Source organism: Danaus plexippus, chromosome 20, assembly GCF_018135715.1.
Source record: "Danaus plexippus chromosome 20, MEX_DaPlex, whole genome shotgun sequence".
In the NCBI taxonomy this organism is placed as follows: Eukaryota; Metazoa; Arthropoda; class Insecta; order Lepidoptera; family Nymphalidae; genus Danaus; species Danaus plexippus.
The window spans coordinates 2,893,447-2,916,907 of record NC_083550.1 but is presented as its reverse complement, the minus strand read 5'-3'; the positions used below and the strand labels follow the sequence as shown (position 1 = coordinate 2,916,907).

Below are 23,461 nucleotides of genomic sequence, written 5' to 3'. Positions count from 1 at the left end.
ACGGATGTAGAGCGTGAAATTCGTTCAGCAAGCGTTCAGCAAGGTAAGTAAGTAGTACTTATATAGGGGCGATGCGGCCGGCGGACTACTCAGTCGCGACTTGCTATCGAACCTTGGTCGCTGCCCGCGACGGCACAAACTATATCGCCGCTAGTTATTTCTATGTACTGTGATGTTAGTAAACAATTGGTGTATATATAAAAAGCCCCAAGTGAATTGCCTGTCAGTCTTGTTGTGAATTTAAATGGACAATCATGTCTCTTCCTGGAGTTTTTCTATTTTCTCATTACGTGGAAAGCTTTTGGGTAAGTTATGGTTACCTGTATAGTTTTAGTGATAATAATTGTAAGATGCAATCAATGTGTTATTGTAGAATTGTTTCATTGATGGTGTTTTATTGAGTTGTATTAAATTGAATTTTAAATTAACAGTTGAAAACTTGTTAAGAGATCGGAATTGCGCAAGAAATATACGATTAAAAATCGCAGCACATTACTGGATACATGTACACACATAATTCATAAAACATTAAGCTTTTTCCACAAGTTTATGTTATAAATTATTAACTCATTTTTCTTGTATCTCATCCGTTGATTAGACTTTACGGCATCGCGTGTTTTTGGATCTAACTTACGACGTCCATGGTAGAATGCCGGCTGTAGTTTTTGCATTGGATGATAACAAAACATCTTGACTTAATAACATCGTAAAATGATTAAACATATTTTTTTTATTGTTTAAAAGGGAAAGTCAAATGCAACTTGTATGTTCCACCGACATAAATTTTATGCACTAAATAATTGGAATTAAGAAAACCAGACTACTCATCCGTGTAGCAGGTTACGGTCGATAGATTTTCTTTAAAGTTCATAGCTTCCTGACTGGTCATTATAATTTTTGTTTTGCGATCTTACAAATATTAAACAATTTATATTTCCATGACGTAGAGATATTTTTTTTTAATCTGTGGTATTCAATATACAGCCAATGTTTTATAATAATATATTTTTGGGGTTTTTATTACACATTCACTTCTGTAGTGTTTAAGATTTAAAATATTCGTTTCTAAATCTCGTATATTATAGTTGTATTACTGAGTATTCACTGATACATATTCTTTAGCAATTTATGATATAATGTTTATGATGTAGTTGTGAGTAACCAGAGGAGGGACTAGTTAACCGAGACGTTTAATATTCAGTAATTATTCACTCGTGACAATTTATTCAAACGGTTGCTTCACTCTTCTTATTCAAGGTTAATTTTGTGCTCTATATAGTTTAATTTATATATATTTTTTTCTATACTTTTTTTTTTTAAATATCGGTCACTCTAAAAGGTAAACATCGTGTGTTTACAGACGGAAATTTGATACATTGTTGCACAGATTGTTAGTAGTAACTGCAGTATTTGTAAAAGTTATGTCTTACTTGTGAATGGAGTGCAGATAATATACGATTATATTATATAAGGACTTTTTTGTAATTCTATTAATTAATGTTACTATATATAGATAACATGATATGAGAGATCGTTAATGAAATTTAACATTTTGCCTATCTAATATTAGCGTAATATGAATCGGTTATTTCATTAGTATCAAGTTACAAGACAAATTACGCGTATAATGGAATAATTTTGCATTTCGTGCAATTTTTTTTTTTTATTAGGTTGGAAAATAAATAGGCAAAAGATTTTAACGTTCTCCGAACACGAACCTATCGTAAGTGATTATTTGTTATAAGCTCGGTAATTGAAAACGTGGAAGAAAGTCAGAAAATTGCAGGCTCTGTATTAAAAACTAGCTATCTGACCTGGCTTCGTCTCGCGTAATGTGTTTCTATAGGCGAGTTTGTTTCGCAATTTTTCAGTACAACATATGCGTGGATTATAAGAAATCGTTACTAAGATAAGGCTTTTCTATATTATTTAGTCACAAATAATCTTAATCTTCTTCGTTTTCATGATTTATTACATCGCATTACGAATATTTTCGTTAGGAAAATGAATTAAACTATGTCTGGTTATATAAAGCCATTGAATAAGCTAGTTAAAAATTAATTCAGTTCATATAAATCAAATCAAGTGCTTAAGAATATTTTTATTACATTATACGAATATAAATATTATTGTTTTCAATAAGAGTCAGTGATATATGCGATATATTTTTTTTATATATAATAACGAAAAGAAATTATATTAATTTGTTTTTATACCTTATTTAAAGTGTAAAGTTTAAATCAAAAACTATCTTTACTTATATCCTTGTTATATATTTTTGTTGTTATTTCATCGATATGTAAATTTATTTATTACTTTCAAAATGTTTTGTGGTAATTTATTTTATGTTAGGCTTCAAAACGGCTGAATCCATTTTTATGTGGGAAGTATTGTGTTTAATTTTATTATTATATAAGGATTCCATAGATTATTATACATAATTGAATTTTTAGTTCCAAAATATCTGTTGAATTCAAGTACTTATGCTTATAACGACTGGTATAAATTTGCATTGAAGTGTATGCAGAACAATATTATTCAATACCTGTAAAAAAAATTCTCTTTCATATGGGAAGTAAGCCTAGTTTAGTTTTAAGTAAGTAAGTTTTATTAAGTTCCATGTTAGAAGTATAAAATATGATTAAATTTAAAGCGTTATATAGAGCCACAATATAGTTTCTTTTTGGGTTATGCTTAAATATTAAAAAGTCGGTATTAAAGAATCATTGTTACACTACACGTACGTCGTACAGTTCACAAAATGTCCCAAAGTCACATTGGCCCCCCAGGCTTAGGAACCAAGTGTCTACAGCCAACATAACCTTCTACGAATTCGTTAACAGTTTAATCGTGCACAAAATGCATCTAAATTATCAAAGGCAAAAAAAAAGCTCGGTTTATCGAGAACACTACGGACATCTTGTTTTTTTATTAATATCTGTGTTAGAACTTAACTGGATGACATTTTTGACTAGATGTTTCAAGTGACTTTGTTATCGTCTGTTTTTTTTTATTAAAATAAATATTTTGTCTACACAAGTAAGTCATAACACAATACTTAAAATAATTTTAAATATTTTAGTTTTGTGACTTACCTATGTTTTTTTTTTGTTATTTCCTTAATTCTAATAATTCACGCAATCTTTTGCTGTAATCCTATCAATAAGACAACTAGTTTTAAGTTGTAGTATAGCCTTTTTAAAGCAAAATGTTTACTTTATGCTCCATCATTAATTTTTGTCTATAATTTGATGCATAATTGAAGGTGATGGAAAATTGTTGCTGCATTTGATCAAAATTGTCACAGAAATTCACAGTCAGTTTTTTAATTCAGTCTAACAATTGTTATAATATTTAACGTATGCGAGCTTTATCTGACTTTTTGTTGTATGTACTTACACATCCCGCCATTGACGTATTTATAATTAAAATAAAAAATGAATATGTCAGCCAGGTGATTAAGATTTTTAGTAAAAAAAAAAAAAAATCCGTCGAATCATTCTAAATATATTTAAAAACAGAATCAGATAACGTCATTAAAATTTGGTAAATAACAGATTTTAAATTTCACGAATAATAATTTCGTAAAAGGCTTATAAATTAAAGTAAATAGTCTTCTGCTTTACATTTTTGTTATTATTAAATATTTATTTATACCTATTTTGTTATCTGTAACAAGAGGGGACTTTTGAAATTATTATCCCCGTCATTTGACCTTCATTTGTACATTGAATACATACATGTTGCAAGATATGAATGATTATTGAATTTTTATGAAGGAGGGTTGGATGGAGGGGTCGCACCCTACTGGCGGCGAACTGATATAGATCTGCATAGATTTTGGTTGTGAAAATACATAAGGCCCAATTGTCATATAATTGAGAGCCGTCTTTGCTTTTACTTTTTTCTGCCACCAATCATTACATGTTATTGGGTTGTTAGTGATCTTTTCTTGTCTCTTTATTGATTGAATTGTCTTAAAAAATTGGTTCTCAAACATCTTTATATTCACCTTACATCCAAAACCAATTTTCAAAGAATTTCTTTTCTTTCCTAAAAGAGTACATCCGAAAATTTTATTTTAATACAAACAAAAGTGAATAAAATTGAAGGACATGGTTAAAGTCGCGGGCAGCAACCAGTTTACAAAATAGTTAAAGATATGTGTCTATCTTATTTACAGTTAGTTTTAGAACCACAGTTATTTGCAGATGCGATACCCAGACTGAACGGGATTTATATACAGGAATGAAATGGGGACGCTATTTTATTGCTATACATCTCTGTCTATGAAAATTCTTCATCATTCTCTATGAAAACTCGATATTCCCCTGATATTGCTAAGTGGTTTTGTTAAAAGTCGTATATGTATTGCTTTTTAAGTCACCAAATATCGCAATACACTATTCGAGATAAATAAATCAGTCGTCATGATACTACTGTCAATTAAAATATATCAACAACCGAAATTGCAGTAAAATTACCATAAAAATAACATATTTTTAAACAAACTAGATTTACCGGGTTGAAAACACATTTTAGGACTTCTGATGTTAAGTATTTTATGGATTTTAATATTAATATATGCATCTAATTATGTTGTACAATTAGAGCTTTTAGAGAGAAGTATCGAGAAAAGTAATTTATTAATAACAAAGGGGATATTGTGAAAGATGGGATAACAAAGGAACTGGAAGGTCCTTTAGGAGGGTCCTCCATTCTACTTGTTCCATTACAAGAGTTGTGTCATATGCATCAAGCTTTTCATCTCTAAAAGGGAATGATTTATGCCGAGAGCGGGTTAACTATGGGAATTTTTGGAATTTAACACAGTCGGGCTAAAAACAAAATGTATTATTCTAATATATTCCAACCGCTTACACAAGTTACGAAGTTAAACCAAGAAAATTTAAATTAAATGTTTTAAATATTTGGCAATACAAAGAACGCACTTAAGGGCGTGTTCATAAAAACAAAAGAGAGTTTTAAGTTAATTGATAACATTATAAAATTTTGTTTTAAATGTTAAGTAATAACAAATATGAAATATAAATGCTTCTATTTAACTTTTCCAGATGACAAAGTGAGTAATAAAGTTTTAGGTTTACTTAACTTGGTTATTCCCGATCCTGGAACAGTTATTTAGGGTCAGTTATTTCGGGTGCGTTTAATTTGTATATTACTATATTGAATACAACCACGATATTGTATTTATAGGACGTTAATCGTTGGCCCGGTAACTGGTTAAATGGCGAAAACTACCCGATTAATATGATAATGGGATGACAAACCGGTTGGGGATCGTAAACCTTCGTGATATGAAATTTCGTGGCGGCTACGCACCTCACTAGCCTTGAACTCCATCAAGGACACGTTAACATTCGCTGTCCACAGCGCGTAATGCCAACCGAAAATATTTACTACATCTGCTATCTATTTTAATTAAGACGCGTAAATTATGTATCAAAACAACGTATCACCAAGGTTTTATCGGGTACATTATTCTAAAGTGGACTCTGTTAAAGAACGAATATGTATATAGATAATAGGAATGTATGATATTTGTTTAGCGAAATAAATTAGAGCGTCATTTTATTTGAATGCCGCGTCCCCGTCTCGTCTGAAGGTTATGCGAAGGGAAGCAGACGTATGTGTAGTGTTATAGTGACACATATCCGATGTGGCGAGACGATCGAACCGGGCGGCCTTCGGGAAGCAAAACGAAAACAGAGTCCACACTCGCCGGTCCGCGCAAGATGTATATAAACAGCATGGCACTTTGATCGAGATGCGTACAGATTGTCTCGGGAGTAATTAACGGATACGAGCAACGAATTAAACAGTCTCGTTATGTCCGTTAAAATATTTTCGGAGATGCCTCAGTTTAAAACACTTATGTCTTCCATCATTATCAATGCCGACACTGAAATCTGTCATTTTCGTTCCTACTAAATTGAGCTTTTTGTTGACCCTTTCAACGTTAATTATGACTGATGGATGTTTAATATATTATTGTCGTTAACTACACGTTTCAGTTATGAGAAAAAAGCTGTAGTGTTGCGAATTAATTTAAAATATAATGTTAATGGCGTCGATGGAATTATTCGGGAAATGATCTGAGAATATACGACTGTCAGTGTTGCAACAAAGTTGTATGGAGTATCGAGAGTGCATGTTCACAATCAATCAAATGAACTGTGTAACCTGGCCTCGATAAATACGGAAGAGCTGTAGAATCGTCTTGCTAGCTATACGCAACGTAAACTCTTAAAGTTGTTAATATTTTTTTTATATATAATTCGCTACAACATGACTTTTAACACTGTCATCAAATCAGCTCTTGTTTTGAATTTGAAATGGCAGGAATTACAGTATATTTTTTAATAAATTTTGTTATATTATCAGATAATTCTGATTATCTTTTACTATTGAGATTATTGTTGAATTTTCCAAGTTATTTAAAAATAAATAGTTATTTTTGGAATTACCTTATCATTCCATCAAAGTACGTGCATTTTTAAGGTCTAAGGTAAGTCTGGAAAGCATATTTTTCAGTGCTTTAAGTTATTTATTCGTATTTGCAAGATATAAATATGATTAATTTATTTTTCTAATTCCATTGTATTGGTTTGTTACTGTTAAAAGTGCCTATAGTCTTTGATTGTCTGAAGTCTCTGATTTTGAAAGTGTGTGTGGTTCTTTAAAAAATAACATTAAGATTATAAATGTTTTGTTTCTGTTTTTCATCTCGCACTTCAACCAAATATATATATATAATAAAAAAAAATATTAATTTATCTAAATAAAAAATAATATATATACCTATAAATTAATATAAATTTTAGAAGATTAGGATAAATTTATTGTTAATTTTTTTGACATAAACAGACTCATTAAAGTGATAAGTACACAATCAAATTGTGAGAAAAACTCTTGCATGTTTCAATAAATCAATAAAATTGTATGTATAAAAGTGCATTCCAGTAATAACAAATATTTTTATAATGGTATATAATTAACTAATTTATTATATGGTTTCCACGAAGACCTCGTTGCCAAAAGGTTCAATCATGTGTGTTTATTTTTATGCCTTACTTTTAGGCTGTCGCTCTGGAATGTTGGACTTAGTCGTAGGTAACCAGTTTCGGGCTGAGTTTTATTATAATTCGTTATCTACACAGAATGCAAACAAGAAGCGCCCAATTTTACGAGGTTTTTGACCTAGGCATCTTCGCTCCAACTCCGACTGTTTAGATAAAAATATCAGTTAGGTACATTTGTAAGAAACAGCTATTCGGCGATAACCCGTTCGATCTATATTATTTTTAAGGAAAACATTTGTGGAATCATCTAGAACGATTGCCATATATGTACTTTGAACATTTATTTACCCTTATTTAGTTTAAAGTCGTCCGTTACCGCTATAAACGTTCTGTAACAGTTGTTTTCAAGTGACTGTCAACACCACACCCTTGTGTTAACATGACAGTTAGTTTGAATAACTGCAGTATTTGTACGAAATATGTAAATATCATATTTTTATCTTTATTTGAATAATTACATGTTTGCGGTCGGTGACATCTTAGTTGGATATTTTTGAAATGTAATGATTTCGGTATAATGTAATACTCGGTCGTGTCTAGGGCCTGTGTTTGATTAGTTTCAATAAAATGTCATTGTCGTAATCATTGACACCATAAGTTCAATCGATCTTCAATGGACCCTTGCTCGTAAACTAGGCACTTGATTTGCTAGAATAAGTTTTAAAATAATGCTGTTTCCTTTGCTTACTACTTATTTTCTTTGATTGTTTTTTGTTTTTTAACGCGTTATGGCATTGCAATTTTGCCTGTCAAGTAATATCTTTTCGAATTTTAATTATATGTTTATACTTAACGTTTCTTAAACTACTACGTAATAAATTTTAATTAAAAAATTAATTTCTGGTAGCTTTATACTTTAATGCTGATGAAATAACTTTAATTTAGTTGAAATTAAATTGTTCGTTTAGATATGATTGAATCGTTTGACATGACATCTATTAAAACACACATCGATCTATATACTTTTCTTATTATTTTAATTACTTATTGCGGTATAAGTAATACAACGTATTTGTATTCCTTAAAAAGATATGATGTACGTGACTGCGCCAGCGCACTTAAATATTTCGGCGCGTTTATTTAAATACGCATTGTTGGCGTGTTTCCTGTTTAAAGCCATTGAAGGGTTTACATTGACCTTGGAAGGGCAGTATTCTCGTTTCGAGATTATTATCTGACCTTCACAGCCCTATAAGTTGGGGGATAGGGAATAAATTTTAAGGGAACATGTCGATCGTAAAAGATAACACATTTATAAAAAAAAATATTTCGCAAATTTTTATATAAATATTGAAATGTTTTATCAATAACGGATCATTTGATAGGTAGAATAAACTGTTTGTTTGTTAAAATGAGTACATACTTGAAATAAATTATGTTAAGTGTATGGAGTGCTTAGGATATGTATTAAATATTTAATACTTATAGTACGGCCGCGGACTTCAGGTTGCTATTGCTGTTATTCGGCTATCACTTTACTGTCAATTTATTGTATTAAATTATATATTATCTGTTTCTCATTTCAATTATTAAAAATTCAAATACGTCCTTTGCGTGATTGTTTTTCATTTAATTTTTTTTTGTATATAATCGTAAGATAGATTTACGTTAAATATTTTTGTAATAATAACAACTTTCTTTAATATATGCGTATTAGGTAAAACAGATTTAATAGAGCTCGACTGTTATATGGGCAAAGAATTAGTTATGGCTTTGAAATATTCACATAATAAATACAGATAACAAAGTAAATTGTCCAATTAAATCCAATTATTCTTGTAGGAATTATCGAAGAATTAGTTTTTTTTTTACTGAATATAATTTTTTTATTAATCATTCATAAATATTTTCAATAGGAAAAGATTTTTCTTGTTTGTTATTTAAGAAAGCAATCAGAACCAAGATAAGCTCGCTCTATCTGAGACGCAGACTTCGCCTACGTCGTCTGTCTATTGTAACTATTGATCGCCTTGTAAGTAACACAAGTAAGGACGGTACACAAAATCTTTTAAATTATTATTATATATTGATGTTATTTAATTTTCAAAACATAAAAATAGATAAAACTTTTCCTGGCTTATATATAGTTAAATAAAACAAAAATTAATCGACTGACCTGTGAGTTTAAGCGCCTATCGTGTGCTTATCAAACGTGGAGTTAATGGAGACGAATAATTTATGCCGTTATAGTAATTAAGTTCAAGTATTAATGATGCTATCCCGAGGTTTTGTGAGGACGGTATCATTTGGTTTTCTTATCTTATCAAATTGATTACTCGCCTTGTACTCTCTTTGTTATTGTCCTTCAACTTTTATTTCTATACAAGGTTGGTGAAATCGTAAAATGAAAATGGCCGTTTTATAACGCGACTGGTTATACAGGATGTCATTGCGATTAAAAATGTTTAAATATTCATACACGCTTCATCTCCTATCATTATAGCAACATAATTTACATAATAAAGTGTGAGTTTGTTAGAAAAAGCAGTTTACCTCTTGAAAAAAGTTGTTAGATTATTTATTAAAGATTGTCTTTCATGTTTTCTTAGTTCAAATCATATAACCAACTAATTTGTTTTATTATTGTACAGAATATTTTTGTAAATTTTTTCTTAGATATATTTCATTATACAAGTACAGGCAGCTCATTATGATTTTTAAATATGATTTCTTTTATGGATTTAGTTTTTAGCTAGTAAATATGTAATTATTATCTTTTACCACAAAAAAAAAACAAAATTAAAAGAAGAAAAAATGCCTTTCAAATAAATAAAGACGTTTTCAAATCACTTTGATAGATTTTTTTCATATATAATCTGTGCATGCTTCAAAATTGAGCTATGGTCTAGACATTTTTAATCTAAGCCCGCATCGAATTCGTAGACAGCGAATTTAATTTCTGTTCACGAACAGATACCAAAGGCTATACAATTTAACAGTGATTGAAAAAATCAATGATTATTGTGTGATTTGATCGATAAAGTTTACAACAGCTACACACTATATTTTAATGTGAATTAATTAACTTCAATAAATGCTTTATGAATATAATGAAGTAATTTTTAAATATGGAATTGGGTTGTTTTGTCTACTTATACACCATTACAATATAACTTTTTATAATCAGAAATAACCCTTTTATAGATTACAACTTTATTATCAATGCATTTGAGCATCTATAATACTTTGTGTAATATAGTTTTATATGTAATAAAGGAAAAAGGTTCTGTGAATGAATAACTGGCCTTTTCAATCAATACAAAGTTTGACAGAAAAAAAAAACAAGGCCACGTTTCGGATGTAAAATAAGGAAAACAATAATCGAATTTAATTTGCTTTGATATCTTTTTGATTTTTGATCAAGACTAAACATTTACTCGTGACAAAGAGAATACATTGTATAATTAGTGACTTAATTTTATCGATATGAAAATGTTGTCGGTGGATTCTGTGTTATCTATATATTTTTTATCTGTAGTCAAAGTGCAAATGAAAGTTTATTATGAAAACGGTATACTGATACCGTTAACTGAGATGAGAGGCTTGATAAATGATTATAATATGCGGTAAACCAGTCCGAGTCATCATCATTAGGTACCGCTAAACGGCATGTCTTGAATGTGGGAAAAAAAATATTAAGAAACAAATAATCTTTACGTTACGTAAGCAGTTACGCAAATCAATGTCAAGATCGCTGCATCAACAATCTACCACCAAGATCGGGGCCAACGACCTCGATAGCAAACATTGTTGAACATAGAGTAAAAAATAAAGCGCTCATTCATAAACACTGACTCCACTTGTCGCTCAAATCCAATACAAGTGCCGTGGAAACGGAGCATTAATTGTGATCATTGTTTATTTCAAAGATTTGACATACAGATATTATGATTATTAAAAACTATTATAAGTATTGTTGATTTGTTTTTTGTTGTTGAGATTTAAGTGCCGATCGATCAAGAGTAATTTTGATTTATTCATTATAAATTTTAAATATGAATTAAAATAAATTAAAAGAAAACAATGTTTTTGATAAAAAAAAAAATTGTTATCAGAGCGCACCGCCGCCTCTCGTGGACTGGTCAGGGGTGCCGACGTTGATTTTGGCATTGGTGGCGCTAGTTATGGCGGTGACAGCTCTACTTACGAAGACTGTAGACGGTAAAAGGCCCACTCGCTTACCGGGACCACCTGCTTTACCTTTCCTGGGATCGAGATGGTTATTCTGGAGCCGTTATAAGATGAACAAGCTGCATGAAGCGTACGAAGGTGAGAAAATTTGAACGCATTTTTTCTTTTTATGGTTGTGGTATTTGTTTCAAGAATTAAAACTGTCAGCTCAATATAAAGAGAGCTTAAATACCAAGTATATAATATATTTATTACTTGTTTATGACATACAATAATGCTTACGTATATAAGCATTTTATGCTTTTTCGAATTACGATTTATTTGCGTGGTAATAAATTTCAGCGTAATATAAGTTAAAAGTCACGATGTATTCTCTATATGTATAAATTTCCTTTGAAAAAAATATATGTATGATATTATGTAGTCAGTAAATCTTAAGTTTTTTGAATGTCTATAATAACAGTTTATATTTTTTATAGTCTTGTTCATACAATTATTAAAAAGTTAAATGTCACTTCTTATAACAGAATATATATTATAATTTGATGTCTTGAAATTTATGACTATATTAAATATTGAGAATTTTTTATTTATTTTAAAACAAAGTTAATCGATATCGAGGTTAAAAAAGATCCTAGTATTCGTTCAGAAACTAAATATTTGAATGCTAATAAAAATTTTAATATATATATATTTACTAATGACGTCAATATACGTTATTATTGGGGCTGTCAAAGCCCTAGCCATCACAATGAGATATTTGCACGCAGACATGTTCAGGCGATACGGGCCGGTGTTTGCTGAGACAACGCCGGGAGGCGCTCTACTAGTGTCCATCGCTGACAGGACAGCACTCGAAGCTGTGCTGAAGACACCAGCTCGAAGACCATATAGACCTCCAACAGAGATCGTTCAAGTGTACAGACGAAGCCGACCTGATAGATACGCGTCTACAGGGATAGTTAATGAGTGAGATTATATTTTGAGATTCTAGCTCGTACAAGTTGAAATTTTGCCTATCATTTTCTTTTAACACATCCTGGCTGCTACTATATATTGTTTATTATATTTTTCCACCAAATAGCACATTTTGTTTAATTCTATTCTTACTTGTTAACATCAATTTTGTGAGATTGTATAAGCTGTGTTAGGCGCGACACTATTTGCTGGACGTTTCACAATATTTTTCATTTACCCTGACTGAATTATCAGCAGACATTAATCTACAATTATTTAACTTTCTTCATTGTAACTATCTTCTTGTGTGTTATTATATTTTTTTCGTTTCCTTTTACTTTTTTAATTAAATATAGCATAAATAATATTTTCAAATTAAAATGTTTGATGCGTGAGTTTCTGGTTTATCTAACAGATTGATAACGAACAACTATTAAGACTGCTGAATCATTTTTGTATTTATCTTCCCCTACCAAGGTCACACAAGAAGTAACATGTCTAATGATTAGTCGATCATGAATAGTTATAAACTACCAAATAACCAAAAAAAAAAATACATATCATAGCGACTTAATTGAGACCAATAAAGATAATATACTAGTTTTAAATTAAAAAAAAAAAATCTTAGTAACTTGTAACATCACGTGGGACTATTTTAGAGTATTTTTCCATTAAATCGGAAAATTATAACGAATTGTCTTATAACATAATATAATATAAATTACTAAGTTGTTATCTAAATATAATTATTTTATATGAAAATAAATTATGCATGCATATAATTAATATCTCTATGACGGTAAAATGTTTTTAGTTGTTTTTATTTGATTCAAACCATCCGGAAGAGATGTTTCTGGATATTTAATATGTCAGCTCGTGGAAATGTATCTTCACAGCATAGCTTTCAGTGTGTCATAACAAACACGTTCTTTATGTTGATAAAAACTCTATGAGTCCTATAAGAGACGTCCAGAGTTCCGTGACAGGTGAAAGCTTGTCTCTGTCCTTTATCTAAAAACTGGTAATATATAAGAAATAAAAAAAGGCAAAGCGGTTCAACGAACTCATAGTTTATTATATAGAATTATTTTAAATCACCATAATTTTGAAAGCAATTTTGCTGCAATAGAAACGTTATTTATAATCAATATTTTATTCATATGTAATAATCTATACAACATCATAATTTGAATTTATTATCCTAATTTGGGATATAAAATATAATGTATTCGTGATTTTATCGAGCAAGTTCAGAACGATTTTCTGTTTGTGATTGGGTACAAACATGGGTTCATAAACCTTCTCTAAAAACTATTCCAATCAAATTAACTTAAATCTTGACAGCATTAATCGCAGTCTAGTTGGAAGGGGGAGGATAACGTCGAGCTCGTTTTGGTAAAGGTTTAACTGTCTAGTCACGTAACTTCAAGTCGCACAATTGTATCCAAAACTAGTTTTTATTTACTAAGTACTTCCTGTTCTGTCTCTTTGTTTGTGATATGCAAAAATTGGCTATTGTCTGCTAAAGATTCGTGGCAGCGATGTTACGTTCGGAAAAAAAAAATCTCACCATGATTGATTTTATTTTATTTCAAAACGTCAATGGTCTAGCCGATTGTGATGTTTATAAAATATATATGAACAACACAATGCTATAATTATATTTTTATAAATTTTTCGAAAGGGATTTATTTGTTTTTAACTCTGAAACCTTACAAAGATTATGAACGACCGTATTTTTTTTCTTCTCAAGTTTTTCATACCTTTCACAACCGGGTATTTCAATGCTATTCGGAAAAGGTGATGGAGACCTTGGTTTTTCAGGAACTTCATTCCAACCAGATCAAGTTCCAGATGGACGTGCTTTTAATGTCAGTATTATTGCAGGCAGGGTGAAAAATGGCACCACCTCCGTCGCCACCTAACGTCAGAGCTGACAAGCCCCCAAACTATCCAGGGATTCGTCCCTGAACTGAACAATATCTGCGATGACTTCATAAACCTGCTGAGGAACTCTCGCCGGCCGGATGGTTCCGTATTGGGATTCGACCAACTCACCAATCGAGTGGGTTTGGAATGTATGTATGATAAACTAACGACATTATAATTTCCATCAATTAAATGAAGACATTTCGTAATCCAATCAGGCATCCACTGAAATATAATATTTTTTTTTGTGTTTAACCCTAAACAAAGCGAGTACACCGTAGGATTTCATCGAAAATATCTTTAAAGTTTTCTTATCGCCGGAACTATAAATGCGTAACCTGACAGATCGTAATATAATGAATATGTAGTTTAAAATCGGTTTCATTATTCCAATTAATATTCCTAAAGTGAAAAACGTCTAACAGATTAGCATAATATGACAAACGAATTTTTAATCTACATAAGCATAATGTAGATACGTAATAAATATGCTCTTTGGATGGCAAGGAAACGGCGATATTACGACATCGGTCCGCTTAAAGTGAATTATATAGTCTGTACACATTTTATTTCATCAGCACGTGTTCGTAAAAATTATAAAACCTAAAAAAGTTTTTCATTCGTACGCCTACTGTGTGCCCGGATGTGCCCCATGGGTCTTTATCGATATTGCGGTCAAGTAAACAGAAAAAAAAAAAAACATAAATCCTAATGGCTATGATAAGTGCGTTGACTTTAAACGATATCTTAAAAGTAATGTCTATTGCCGTATATAAAATTATCAATGGCGAAGTGATAAATATATATTTTTTTATACAAATTTTATTATAATAATAGGATAAGGATATCTAACATATTCGTATGTACACATTTATTTGAGGCTAAGATTTTCGGATACTACGCGTTTTTTGTGAGAGCGTCTCTCATTTCGTCTGCCCGTGATCACGGTCGCTGAAAACTAATCGAAACGTCTGGAACATGTAGAAATAAAATAATACAAAACGCATTGTATACGGAACACTTGGTTTCGTTTATTTATTGTTGTAGGAAAGGAACATTAGTTAGTGTATATAGCCGAAAATAATTTCTATCTTTTTTTGGCATGCTTGAGGCCTGTGTTGTCGTTGCCAAGCTATTTGTCAACTCAATTTAGTTATTTAAATTTTAAATTACGGCAATGAATATTGCGTTACAAATAATATTCTATATATAAATATATATACATAATTTCGTATGCCCATTTATAATTCGAGATATTTAAGAAGTTTATTCCCTGTGGTTTTAAATTGTATTTAATCATAGTTTTTATATTTAGTTTTGCGTTTAATTTTTTAAAACTACATTATCGATCTATATATATTGAAAGACTCGATTAAAGAAATCTTTAGTCCGAGAAGAATATTTTTATAGCCCTAGAATATGTGTAAAAACTAAAAAGGCAATTGTGTAGATTGTATGTATTAAATCAAATGTGAATATCATTCTCAAACACGATCAGCTTACCAAAGATTTTTTTTTTCGAAATTAGAATCACAGATAATAAATACACAAAAAAGTTGTTATTAAAAGATTGCTATATTAAGTGAACTATCAAGGCCGAGGTCGACTTTTTAGGATTACAACTAAACTTTTTGTTTCCTACAAAGTACATCAAATAATCATAAAAAATAAACGTGCTGAGAACGATCACTTAAATTTGATGCGAGTAGTGATTTTATCATTACATGCCTATATATTTCAATTAATGAAATATTAATTTATATTTGAATGGGCTTACATAAAAAAACATAAAGTGTTACATATAAAAACTCTTTTCGGTTCTTTGTCTATGGTCTTCAAAGATTCTGTAATTGAATATTCTTATATATATATATATATATATATATGTATGCATAAATTTAACGTTAACTTTTACCTCAAAAATATTTCAATCATATAATGAGGTGTGTCGACTAAAATCAATATTTGTAAGCTAAAAAAAATACGCCACAATGATGCAATATGACAAATCGAAAGATAAATATTTAGGATTATAGTATACAAAAGCTTCAGTCCTAATTTAAGACCAACATCTATTGCTTAAACCGTAAAAACTCATTCGTACGGGCACTCCAAAGGATATAATAAATAAAAATTTAATACGACAATAAATCCATAAAAGTATCAAACGATACTTATAAAGTTTTTGCGATTCGTTTTCGGAGTAGGATGTATTGCGTCATCACAGTTCAGAAACTGACATCATTAATGATGTATCTTGAATGAAATATGGTCTAATTTAGATAAATCAATCTGGGACATGATAGTAATGATAGTGCATTGCACATTAGAAATACATTATGAGGCATGGCATAACTAATAAAGTGGGCCGTGTTATCGTTGGACGCGGATGCCTTGACAGTATTGACGCGTTTCGGATTGCGGGCCTTGGGATCTATGTACTGGTGATATGCAGGTCGTTTGCGCTCTTTTTATAGCTATTTTGTATCAAATATGCACGACTAGATAACATTTATAGTTGCTTTTGATATACGACTGGTATGGATACAAAATTATTGTTTTATTTTCAATGCTGCACGTTATCACATAAGTGTAATATTTAATAATATTGTAGTATGATTCGTAAATGTATTTATATATACTAACTTAATGAAAAATTTTATAGATAACAGTGTTACCAGATGTGTCTTCGTTTTATATGATTTATTTATAACTGTTTTCTTTTAAATTTTTGAATATGGCAATATGCATATGCTTTTGCTTGAAGATACTATTGGAAAGAATATATCGAATTGAATTTTTCATTATAAAATAATTAAAAGTCGAAATAAAGATCAATGAACAGTTTGGAACTGATCCGTATTAATAATTAGGTTTGCTTCATATAAGATTTTAAATCAATGTTTTAAATATAAATTCTTGATCATTCTATCACAAAACTCAATCGCTTTCTTATTTAACTATATTTTTTACCTCGTGGCTTTCTTAGTTTGATTTTTTTTGTGAAATACTTTTAAATTCCATTTTTAATTTCAAATTAGTAAATTTTTTCTCATCATCAAACATATGCAAGTGTAACCACGAGCGTAACCGTGATGAGATTTTTCTATGAAACTATTGGATATTAATTATGACATTTTACAATAACGGGTGTTACAGCAAAAAGGTTTTCCTTGTATTAAAAGACTTTGTATTATTTTTTTTTTTAGAAATTATGATACACATAAAGATTTTCTTAAAATAAAATATATCGTTGACTCGGAAACTTGGTTGTAATTATAATAAATTTAAACATGATCAAGAGTCAAAAAAATTCAACAAGGCAATAAAAATTATAACAAAAAGATGTTCAAGATATTAATAATAAGCAATTATATGGTGGAAATACATAGATTAAATAGAGATTAAACAATCAAATAATTTCATTGGAATTTCTAGAGACTTCCAATTAAAATTCTTGCCATTTTTATGCTTGACTAACATAAAAGCACTGAGATACTTTATACAAATAACCCTTTAATTATAGATATATTCAAATCGTGTGTTGTAATTAGTGTGTCAAGGAAAATTTGTTTTAGGCTAAATTATGAATAATAATGTTATCAATGTGTGCATACATACATATATTTTTAACAAATATGTGTAATGTGGCCCAATATTTAACTAATTTTGTTGTAAAGACCCTAATAAAGTTGTATAAAAAAATTCAGTACTTACTTCGCGAGAAGCTGAACTTGAATAAGTATTAAATAAAAATATGTTTCTCTAATTAAGTAATTGTCCGTCTTTTATTTTTTCATACCGATATCATGAACGCCAGCAAAACAAACATTATCTCTTTATCTCAAACTAACCAACGATTCGTCGAGCAAATGCAGTCGCGTCACAAACCTAGTATTGGAATAAATACATGACATAAAATAAAAACTTCCGAATGAACACTTCATAGCAACCTGCTACATCAACATCGTGTTGCCATTAAAATAAATACGATGACTTATCAATGTTATTTATTGCCAACGTTTTAATTTTAATGCATTTCTATCAATGAGAATTCTTTCGAGCGTGCAGTTCGTCCATTCCTATCCGATTATTTCCAATTACATTATCCTTCCCCTATATTATTAAAAGGCACTAGAAACTAGCGGATATGGAGGCCTTCAAACCGGTTATAGATTCTAATATTTTATCTAGTATAACCATTTAATAGCGCACCCTTGACGGGCTCGAGGTCAGATAGTAACGTCTATTGGAATCGGGTTAGAATTTTAAGTAGATATTGTTACCAACCAGGAAAATATATTATATTATGGGTGGTATTAATATATGTATGCTTAGCACAAGTTTTTCATCGTCACACTACATACGAAGCGTTTTACGTTTCTCATTCAATAAACTACGTTAATATCAATTATAATTTGCGACAGTATGAAAAACTACTAACCTTCCGCAGATAGTGCTATGAAGCAAATTCGACGTAAACGTTCTGTTGAATTGATAATGTTATGTTACCTTTACAAATATTAATAAGGACAAATTCAGATCGTTATAGTCTTTTCTTCAACAAAATATTTTACAGAATGCCTAAATATGATAAGGAAGTAAAGTAGGAAATGAAAGGACAAATGAAAATGTTTGTAATTAACGCAATGATAATATAACGCTAGGCTTATATATAAGTTGATATATGTTTTTTCAATATTTACAGCTGTGTGTGGTCTAATGTTGGGGACGAGGTTGGGTTTCCTCGAGCGTTGGATGTCAGGGAGAGCTGCTGCGCTGGCTGCAGCGGTGAAGGCGCATTTCAGAGCTCAGAGGGATTCCTACTACGGAGCCCCCTTGTGGAAGTTTGCCCCGACGTCCGTGTATAAAACTTTTGTCAGGAGCGAAGAAACGATACATATGTGAGTGTATGCCTTTATTATGTGCTGAAAATGATTTATAACACAGTTTGATGAAATTATTCTTCTCCTTTACTCTCTAATGTTGTGTGAGTACAAGCGTTCCAGTTTTACCTTCACTTGAAGCTTAAGAACAGTCACCATAACACACGCAATCTGATGTTCCAATAACAAGAACTAGATAACAAAACTATGAACAATTTTACAACGGCTATTGTAATTTTTCTGACAGCGGAAACAAACGGTGTTAGTTCTGAAGCGGTGGAAGATAATATATTTATTTTTAACAGATCTTTTATCCAACTTTATTCGCTTCTTATGAATAGAATACTCAGATGTGTGATATAATAAGGTGTAACACGTCAGGATAGTATCTGAACTGATGGAGGAGGCTCGCTGTCGGTCACGAGGCGCGGCTCAAGACGATCCGCTGCAGGAGATCTTCCTTAAGATCCTCGCCAACCCCGAGCTGGACATGAGGGACAAGAAAGCCGCTATCATCGACTTCATAACCGCTGGTATTGATACGGTATGATGATTAACTGCTTTTGATACTACTTTTTGATGATAAACCGCTTTTTTCGTTAAACCACTCCACCTGGCTAACCGTTTCGTGTCTGACTGTACTTTCTTCGATCCCCTTGTCTATAATGTTATACTAATATATTTTCCGTGTCGATTGTAGGAATAGCTTGTTTCTCATGAAGCCCTTATATGATTGAATTAAATTTTAATTTAGAAACACGTTATATTTTTTTGCAAAAAAATTTAAAAGTCACTTCTGTACAAATATTTTTGTACACCACAAGCATTTAATGTCCAATTTATGAGTAATTTTAATAAATTATCACAAAGAAAAAGTCGAAAGTATATGAATGTAAAAAGTTTGTTGTAGCTCGCGAACAGCTTGGTGTTCCTTCTTTACTTGCTGAGCGGTCGCGTGGACTGGCAGCAGAGGATCCGGTCGGAGCTGCCGTCTTGTGGGGAGCTTCGTATTGAGGAGCTGTCGTCGGCGCCGTCGGTGAGGGCGGCGATCAACGAAGCCTTCAGACTGCTCCCCACGGCGCCCTTCCTGGCTAGACTTCTGGACGCGCCGATGACGATAGGAGAATATAGGCTCCCAGCCGGGGTAAGGTTGTTACGGTTTTATATGATATTTAATAATATTATTAATATTGTTCGGCGGAAGTAACTATGTGTATGTTCGTGTTCTGCTCTAAGTTTCGCACCGAGTGTCTTACGTTTTTCTAAGTGTAATTTGAAGTTAGTGAAAATACATATATATATAGCCGTGACACTACGGCGTGTTCTTCATTGTTTTTTTTATAAAAATTCATATTATTTAATAAAAAAAAAATCTTAATAAAATTTAATTTGTATAAGAAACTAATTCTTGAATCATATCAATAATGCGAGTTTCATTACATATTATTCATTATTGGTGTTTCAATAATTTAAAAGATTCTCTATAGCAAAAGGCAGGGACACAAATCATAATATTAATATATTTCCCAATAACACTTGTTTCCATTATTTTTTCCTCACTATTGCTTACGGCCTAAATAGATTTTAAATGACAAATTTAAGAAAAGATGAGATTGAATTTCATAGCCAAAGGTTACCTTTTATATGGCAACACCGATTGTAGGTGATGGCAATACAAAGTTCACTAGTTGATTATGTCCTCAGACGTTCGTGTTAGCTCACACGGGCGCGGCTTGCAGGCGTGAGGAGAACTTCCACCGCGCGGGCGAGTACCTCCCGGAGCGTTGGGTGGAGCCCCGCGAGCCCCACGCGCCCGGGCTACTGGCACCGTTCGGACGGGGACGGAGAATGTGCCCCGGGAAGCGATTCGTTGAGATGCAGCTGCACTTGATACTGGCCAAGGTGGGTTTGGTTTGGTATAGAACATGTCATGGAAATTTTAGATGAGGTAGAGCCTCGCTGTGGTAAAGTAAATATAGCTCGAACATGGGCTAGCTTGACTTAGGAAGTACCACCCCCTCACAGAAGAACGGCGTGAAGTAGCATTTAATGGCTAGGTTTCGTCAGATGAGTGAGGGAGCCGGTTGCCCCTGCAGTGTTGCCATCCTTTCCTGCCATTTCCTTATCCCCACCCCTCCTTCTTCTTTAACAACCAAGGTTAGCAACGCATACTCAACAAAGATGTATCGCGGTCGCCATGGATGACTACTGCCCATCGAGTAGGCCGTCTGCTGGTTTCCCATCTTTGTTATAAAAAAAAGAAAGAATAGACAAGTGGCCGAGGTGATGACTGCCAGAGAACTCATCAAAAAATTTAGAGAACCGCATCTTTGGCTCGAAAGCTGTACCTAAATATAGAAACGAGCTGATTTTTTTGTTATTTGGAAGTTTAATACCAGCTGCGTCATCAAAGGCAGTTCAACTTGCTTATAATAACTCTGTGTGTAGGAACACTGCACTGCTCTCGTATTGTAATCAGTGACGTAATGCCGCTTTACCCGGTTCTAGATCATCCAGCACTGGCGCGTGGAGTTCGACGGTGAGTTGGACATACAGTTTGATTTTCTTCTGTCACCAAAGTCCCCCGTGTCTCTGCGGCTAGTCGAGTGGTGAGCGAGCGAGGCGGTTGTCTCTTACTCGCTCCACATTATATTTTGCTCCAAACTTATGCTCATTGTACTGATTATTTTGTAGTAATGCTAATAATTGATAAGATTATTGTAACGCGTTAAGCAATCCTTGGCTCTATCATTATTGGTGAAGCGAGCTTTTTAAGCTGTTCAATGATTTGTACTTTTTAATACGATGGTAATCATTGAGTGTTTTAGCAACAAAGTGACAAGTATTTTGTGATGATAGAAGCCCCTAAGTGTTTTTGAGTTAAAAATGTTTCTGCGGTATAAAATAACTCAAACTATTGGTAGATTTCTTTACCGCACAGCTACACAGAAAGCTTTATTGATATTGTAAAATGATGTTTGCGTTAGGTATAAGATTTGTTAAAAGTAAAAAAGCCAGCACTGATTTCTCTCTTTTTCTATTAAATCATTTGAATTTTAAATAAATAATTGTTACAATTATATAATATTAATTTGTATATATCGTAAGACATCTGTTTTGATCAACACTCAATGAAACATGGTGATAGGTAAATATTGACCAGGTTTTATAGCCTTGTATCAAGAGTATATAAAGGGTTGCCATGACTGAAATTCAATAGTAGGAAAAAGTATGACAGGGTATTGGCACAGTCCGCTCAACGTACACTTGTACTCGATTTCGAATTAAATGTTTGAACAATATTAAATAGTTAAGTATTTTGTTATAACATAACTCTAGGCTTAGTTTGTAACTTTACAACGTAGTAAAATATGGCTGTGTTAATATCAAAAAGCATATTTATATAATTATTATCAACCATAAATACCTCTTTAAAAGACTGCATACTGCAAGCCACATAATGTCAGCTGATAATTTTACACCAGGCAGTGTGAAAATAGTTTTAGTCTTAGATTACGTTTTTTTTTGCGGGTCGTTGATAGAAAATTTTGATACATTTGTTATAATTGCACTATTTTAGATTTATTTTCAACCAACAGCGAACAAGGCATATAGTTGTATATTGTCTTGGTGGATCCCAAATTACGATAAAAAATATCGACGACCCCATTTTCATTCCACCTTTAATATTAATCACATGTATTATGTATACAGGGCTCCGTATTTTATGTTAAAGGTTTGACCAAACATAATTTCGAAGTGGCCATTTCCTATTATTAATTTATTGTTCACGTATTACACAATCATAATTAAGTTTTCATTTGTTACATTTTGTATAACATATACAATAAAGTATATTATCTAATTGTAACATAGGATTAAAAATATATAAGGTGTTTTCAGAGTTTTTGTTTTTGATTTTTGTTTTTTTTTTTTTGTATCTATGCCCATATTACATATTTTAACACAAGTTAAACATTGAAGGATTATAGATCATTTGTGTACTTTACTCCAGTGTGTAAGTGTAAAGGTCCATCAAACTATGGGACTTTTATATTGCATATTGCAGAGTAATAAATTAAGTGACTGTAATACACTTTATACCTATAATCAGCTAAAATGTATTTTAAAATGCCGAAATGTTTATATTAAAGGAAAATTAAAAGATTAAGCCGTGTTTTATTTAATTTAACAATATGACTGCTGCTTTCTGTGTCCTTGGTACAATTTAATATCTTTTAATTATTTTAACGTTATGCTATCTATAGCATCTAGTCTCTAGACCAGAGTATACTCTATAAAAGATATAAAAGATAAGAATAGTGAACGCTGTATGTACAGCGTTCATTATTATTTTAAAATCAAAAAATAATTTCTTTCAAAGACATATGTCCCTATCTATAGTGGTTTTATTATCTTATCAACGATGGTGGTCAAATTATTCTATATTTTTTA

General features: G+C 31.4%; 1 protein-coding gene across 2 annotated transcripts; it reads left to right on the top strand.

The window, feature by feature from the left end:
- Positions 1-75: 75 nt before the first annotated feature.
- LOC116774064 (ecdysone 20-monooxygenase) lies at positions 76-23,157 on the top strand. 2 transcript variants are annotated; one of them, XM_032666694.2, is made up of 9 exons: positions 78-305; positions 11,159-11,372; positions 12,005-12,203; positions 14,079-14,269; positions 18,829-19,024; positions 19,388-19,550; positions 19,917-20,150; positions 20,711-20,908; positions 21,515-23,157. In XM_032666694.2, exons 1-9 carry the CDS (start codon positions 255-257, stop codon positions 21,617-21,619), a joined length of 1,551 nt encoding a protein of 516 aa, XP_032522585.2. In that variant the 5' UTR covers positions 78-254; the 3' UTR covers positions 21,620-23,157. The 2 variants fall into 2 exon arrangements, with proteins under 2 accessions (XP_061379878.1, XP_032522585.2); XM_061523894.1 differs by lacking the exon at positions 21,515-23,157 and having other exon boundaries at positions 76-305; positions 19,917-20,155; positions 20,711-20,848.
- The last annotated feature ends 304 nt before the right edge of the window (positions 23,158-23,461 follow it).